General features: G+C 43.2%; 2 protein-coding genes across 2 annotated transcripts in view; one reads left to right on the forward strand and one right to left on the reverse strand.

Moving 5' to 3' along the window:
* Positions 1-5,349, forward strand: part of SLC23A1 (solute carrier family 23 (ascorbic acid transporter), member 1) — an 18,576-nt gene extending 13,227 nt beyond the window's left edge. The window contains exon 16 of the mRNA XM_011997232.1: positions 4,909-5,349. The gene's annotated coding sequence lies outside the window, so the exon portion shown is untranslated. The remainder of the gene's footprint in view (positions 1-4,908) is intronic.
* PAIP2 (poly(A) binding protein interacting protein 2) overlaps positions 2,783-6,525 on the reverse strand; it is a 28,638-nt gene continuing 24,895 nt past the window's right edge. The window contains exon 4 of the mRNA XM_011997231.1: positions 2,783-3,795. Within this exon, the coding sequence (XP_011852621.1) occupies positions 3,739-3,795 (57 nt within the window). The 3' untranslated portion in view covers positions 2,783-3,738. The remainder of the gene's footprint in view (positions 3,796-6,525) is intronic.

A 6,525-nucleotide genomic window follows, 5' to 3' on the forward strand; every position in this document is an offset into this window, starting at 1 on the left:
AGCCAGGATGGTCTCGATCTCCTGACCTCGTGATCCGCCCATCTCAGCCTCCCAAAGTGCTGGGATTACAGGCTTGAGCCACCGCGCCCGGCCAACAAAAAAATTCTTACGCTTTAACCAAAGAGAAACCAAACTACTCAGTTATCTTTCCTGTAAACTGTTTGAATGTCCTCAAAGAGAAGGTGAGCTGGGTAAAAAGTAAATATACGGATTTTGGGTGGAATTCCTTTACCATTTCAGAGTAAGAGCAGAACTTCCCAACTAGTGTGGGCCACTAAGAGGCTACAAGTATGCTGAAATGCAGATCCTCTAGCCTTCCAGACACCTGGGCAGAATCTGGGCCAATTAGAGTCTTTGAGCTAAGAACCCCAGCCATGGGCAGCCTCATTCTTGTACTTCAGTATGCTAGACAAGTATCACTTTGATATGCGACATGGAAAATGCTGAGAAATACAGTACAAGAACAGGAAAAATCTTCTCATATACACTGCTTTGTTTCAATAACGTCATAAAATTAAAACTACCTAAAACAGGATGCCTTTATCCTAAAAGAACACCTGTACAAGCCCTAATGAAGTGATCCTTTGTCCTTAGGGCTTCAGAATGCATGGGCAGCTGATGCTCGGAAACCTTCCATCACTATATGTAATGCAGATGCCTGGCTCTCTACTAAACACTGAAGTGGGTTCAATGTGCACATTCCCCCAGACAGACAAGAAAAGTTCCCAAAAAGAAAGGTTAGCCTAGATGACTCCTTAATAGTAAAAATAACAACACTTAAAATAGGGCTTTCTATGTCTTAAGTGCTTACATATATTAACTACTCACATAATCCAGAGACAGTTATTACTGCCATTTTAGAGATGTGGAAAGGAAGGTACAGAAAGGTTAAGTGACATGCCCACGATCACAGGATTCACATCCAGGAAGTCTGGTTAGAGCCCCCACCCCCCCCGCCTTTTATTTTTTTTGAGACAGAGTCTTGTTCTGTCGCCCAGGCTGGAGTACAGTGGCGCCTTCTTGGCTCACTGCAACCTCCATCTCCTGGGTTCAAGCAATTCTCTTGCCTCAGCCCCCTGAGTAGCTGGGATTACAGCTGCGTACCACCACGCCCAGCTAATTTTTGTATTTTTAGTAGAGACAGGGTTTCACCATGTTGGCCAGGCTGGTCTCAAACTCCTGACCTCAAATGATTCACCTGCCTTGGCCTCCCAAAGTGCTGGGATTACAGGTTTGTACCACCACGCCCAGCTAATTTTTGTATTTTTAGTAGAGACAGGGTTTCACCATGTTGGCCAGGCTGGTCTCAAACTCCTGACCTCAAATGATCCACCTGCCTTGGCCTCCCAAAGTGCTGGGATTACAGGCATGAGCCACTGCGCCCAACCTAGAGCCCCCTTTTCTTTTTTTCCCAACAAAAGCCACATTCGAGAATTTTTACTCTTACCGGCGATCACCTGAGGTCCAGGAGTTCGAGTCCAGCCTGGCCAACATGGCAAAACCCCATCTCTACTAAAAAAATACAAAAATTAGCCAGGCGTGGTGGTAGGCGCCTGTAATCCCCAGCTACTCCAGAGCCTGAGGCAGGAGAATCGATTGAACCCAGGAGGCAGAGGTTGCATTGAACCGAGATTGCACGACTGCACTCCAGCCTGGGTGAAAGAGTGAGACTCTGTCTCAAAAATAAATAAATTAATTAATAAAGAAAGAAAGGCTGGGTGTGGTGGCTCACGCCTGTAATCCCAGCACTCTGGGAGGCCAAGGCAGGTGGATAACCTGAACTCAGGAGTTCAAGACCAGCCTGGCTAACATGGTGAAACTTGGTCTCTACTGAAAATACAAAAATTAGCCAGGTGTGGTGGCAGACACCTGTAATCCTAGCTATTTGGGAGGCTGAAGCAGGAGAATCATTTGAACCTGGGAGGTGAAGGTTGCAGTGAGCTGAGATCGCGCCACTATACTCCAGGCTGGGCAATAGAGCAAGACTGGCCGGGCGCGGTGGCTCAAGCCTGTAATCCCAACACTTTGGGAGGCCGAGATGGGCGGATCACGAGGTCAGCAGATCGAGACCATCTTGGCTAACCCAGTGAAACCCCGTCTCTACTAAAAAATACAAAAAACTAGCCGGGCGAGGTGGCGGGCGCCTGTAGTCCCAGCTACTCAGGAGGCTGAGGCAGGAGAATGGCGTAGACCCGGGAGGCGGAGCTTGCAGTGAGCTGAGATCCGGCCACTGCACTCCAGCCTGGGCGACAGAGCGAGACTCTGTCTCAAAAAAAAAAAAAAAAAAAATAGAGCAAGACTTCGTCTCCAAAAACCAACCAACCAACCAACCAACCACACACTGGGGTACACGTGCCCACACCAAAGAACCTCCCCCCACTCCCAGAAGAATGTGAGTCAGAACTGACTATATGGCTTTCTTAATCTTTTTCAACCTAACAAGCTCAAGAAAAGCCCTTGTGAAGAACAAAAAACAATAGAGGTTCTATTAGAGTAAGGTCACCATCATATTGGTCAGCCATAAAGTTTGTTACGTGACTATCTAGGATTCCACTGACACTGAAGTCTGAGGTGATTAAGAAGCAAGGAGGGGCAATGGGGTTATTCTATTGCTGTATTCTGGACAGATACTTGCATAACAACATACCTGTTAGTTAGAATCTAACAAAGCCTGAAATCTTAGCATATTTTGCCAGCAAGATTGTCCTGAGGCACTGGGCCCATACTCAAGTGAGTAACACCACTACAGTACATTCTAGCACCAATAAACACAACCATCTGCTCAGTTCTACTATTATTTATTTTTTTAAATATTTTTGAAAAAATATAATTTTTTTACAATATTTTCAACTTAAACACTATTCACACTGAACACGTATGGCAGCTTAACCTACCCAAATATGAAGTTTAAGAAGCCAAAACTGTTCTAGCTTTGTTAAAAGAAAAGTTGTGCTGCAGACTGTTGTGATGGTTAACAAAGCAAGGAAAAGCACCACTCAAATCATAATGTTACAGTATCTTTGTTCAGCTGGATTATGGGTTGGCATTGGTCATATGTTAGACTCTATACAGGCATAGCTATGATGCAGTGCATCCCTTAGAAGTTACAATTCTCAAATTACATACTTCCTCAGATGTAACATTATAACTCAGTATTTCTAACACAATAACGTACCAGAAAAGCCTGGAATGGCACTCATCTGCTGACTACCTTGTAGCCTCAGTAATATGACATACTCGTCTATAACAAATTATCTCTGACTGACTAATAGACCTTCAGAAAATGGAGATTCTTTTTGATGGGGACATAATCCAATTTAAGTCTGAGAAATATGCTTAACAGTAGGAACTCAAATTAAATTTACTGATTTTAAAGTTTAGACATTAACAAGTGTTAGTCAACCCTAAGGGACCAGTTTAGCCTCAAAAAAAGACAATTTAGTAAGGTTTAGGTCTTTTAATTTGGTGCTTGTTCACAACTTGACTGGTGCTTCTTTCCTTGCTGTCTTCACATCAAGCCATGGGGCCAATTCTATTTTCAGTAAGTGTTTGACAGCTTTTTACTTAATAACAGTCTCAGCACTTTTATTAAGCATGCAGGACTAACAAAAACTTTGGCAATGCATAAGTGTAACACAGTGACGAGAGAGCTTTTACAATTAAGTCTTCTAATACTGCCTTCACAGTGTGGAAATTGTGCTACATCCACCAAAAGAGGGCCCCGTCTACTCAAATATTTCAGTACTTCACCCCAGGAACAAACTCCTTTGCATTTGGATTCAGATTGCTCTTGACCTGGAAAATAAGCACATAAAAAAGCAAGTTCATTAACATAGTTTCAGGTACTAATTCAACCTAGATCCTCATGCAAAAACATCTTCCAAACAAAAAAGACAAAAGGGCTGAGTGTGGCGGCTCACGCCTGTAATTCCAGCACTTTGGGAGGCCAAGAGGCGGATCACGAGGCCAGAATCAAGACCATCCTGGCTAACACGGTGAAACCCCATCTTTATTAAAAATACAAAAAATTAGCCGGGCATGGTGGCGAGTGCCTATAGTCCCAGCTACTTGGGAGGCTAAGGCAGGAGAATGGCATGAACCCGGGAGGCGGAGCTTGCAGTGAGCCGAGATCGCGCCAGTGCACTCCAGCCTGGGCAACAGAGTGAGACTCTGTCTCAAAAAAAAAAAAAAAAAAAAAAAAAAAAAAAAAAAAAGATAAAAGAACTCAGTCTGTAAGACTATACTTAACCCCAAAAAAACCCAAAAAGGAGGAACCAGATGTAAGCTATACATCATATCAAATTACATCAATTTTTTTTTTCTTTTTTTTGTGATGGAGTCTCGCTCTGTAGCCCAGGCTGGAGTGCAGTGGCATGATCTAGGCTCACTGCAACCTCCGCCACCTGGGTTCAAGTGATTCTCCTGCCTCAGCCTCCCGAGTAGGTGGGACTACGGGCGCGTGCCACCACACCCAGCTCATTTTTTGTATTTTTAGTAGAGATGGGGTTTCACTGTGTTAGCCAGGATGGTATTGATCTCCTGACCTCGTGATCTGCCTGCCTCGGCCTCCCAAAATGCTGGGATTATAGGCATGAACACCGTGCCGGGCCTAAATTACATCAATTTTCTAAAGAGAAAGTAGGAATTGAAATTCAGTTTGCTTAAGTGTAACCAGAAATCCAGTAACTTCACATAAATTAAAGGAATAGCACTGAACAAGGAATTCTGTTAATCAAACTATGGTATGTAGCTTTCTTTAAAGACTAAACACCAAGGAAACATGTTAAACAAGTGTTGAAATTATGATTAAAGTAACTGGGGAATTGTTGATGGATTAATTTTACTTTAGAATCCTCGCTAAAAATGTGGAGTTGTTTTTCTACAATTGCCGTCTTCTAATTCCCACAGGAAGCATGGTATACAACAGGAAAAGAAAATGACATGGGGAACCAGAAGACCTAAGTCTGAAATCCCAGCCCTGCCCCTAACTAACTTCTATGTAAACTCAGATAAGTCATCTTTCTCTGGGATTCAATTTTTTGCATCAGTTAAAAAAAAAACGCCGCGGGTGGGGGAGATGGGCCAAAGTCTGAGTCTTAGAGACTCGTACCAATGTTATGCTATGTCTCTAAATCTTTACTCTCCTAAGCAGACCTGTCAGCATCTAGGAAGAACAGCTAGAAATTTTCCTCTGTGGTATTTTAGACTGCAAGTTGATAAAAATAAAAAGAAATGAGGACAGGTTCCAGGGCCTGAAATGTAGGTATGCTGGAAGGCTTTTACATTGAATTTGACCCTACATCACTTCAAGACTAATGCATAATATTAAACATCATGTTGAAGAAATAATTTTAGTTTCGTAATTTATACATAGCAGTTTCTTTGGACAGGATATATTCTCCCTTCCAGCAAGGGAAATAATGTATCTATACTTTAAAAGTATGAAGTTTAAGGAAAAAAAGCAGCATTCCTGTTCTCTTTGAGACAGGGACTCGCTCTGTTGCTCAGACTGGAGGGCAGTGGCACAATCACAGCTCACTGCAGCATCGGCCTCCTGGGCTCAAATGATCCTCTAGCCTCTGCCTCCCGAGTACCTGGGACCACAGGCCGGTGCCACCATACTCAGCTAACTTAAACTTTTTGTAGAAATAGGGTCTCCCTTTGTTGCCCTGGCTAGTCTCGAACTCCAAAGTGATCCTCTCACTTTGGCCTCCCAAGGTGATGGGATTACAGGCATGAGCCACCATATCCAGGCACAGTGTTCTTAAATGAACTATCTTTCGGGAGCGACAGAAGAATAAGAATGAAACAAAGTAGTATCACATAGACTGAGAAGAACAAACCAGCTTCTGTACTATGGAATTATACTGGGTCCAGATTAAAGCTATATATTATGCTCAGCCAAGAGTGTTACTCTGCAGGGTAACTGGGATTATTTACGGTGACTAATGTAGCCATAAGTCATCATACCCCACAGACTATTCAGATCATACGGCTGCTCAAATGGGTTACCATCACTTACTGCAACAAAGGCTATACCACAATGTAAACTTCAGTGCTCTCTACACCATCCCTTAGAAGAATGTTTTCCAAATGCCCAACTCAGGCAGGTTGGCTGTATAATAAATCCTCTGTAGTCCTTTTAAAAAATTAACATGCTCAGACAACTGAGCATGTTGGGATGCAAGTAAAGAACTGGTTTTTGTATTTAATGCTTCATAGGTAATTACAGTGTACAGATTAGTTCAGTGGACCCAGCCAGTTCTCACTAGTGCTGATGTTTAGTTGTAACAATTTTCCCCGCTTCCCCAATTTTTCTTTTTTTTTTTTTTTTTGAGAAGTCTCACTCTGTCTCCCAGGCTGGAGTGTAACAACGCCATCCTGGCTCACTGCAACCTCCACTCCCCGGATTCATGCGATTCTCCTGCCTTAGCCTCCCGAGTAGCTGGGATTACAGACATGTGCCACCAGGCCCAGCTAATTTTTGTATTTTTAGTAGAGATGGGGTTTCACCATGTTGGTCAG

The sequence above is a fragment of the Mandrillus leucophaeus genome, unplaced genomic scaffold, assembly GCF_000951045.1.
Source record: "Mandrillus leucophaeus isolate KB7577 unplaced genomic scaffold, Mleu.le_1.0 Scaffold534, whole genome shotgun sequence".
NCBI classification, from domain to species: domain Eukaryota; kingdom Metazoa; phylum Chordata; class Mammalia; order Primates; family Cercopithecidae; genus Mandrillus; species Mandrillus leucophaeus.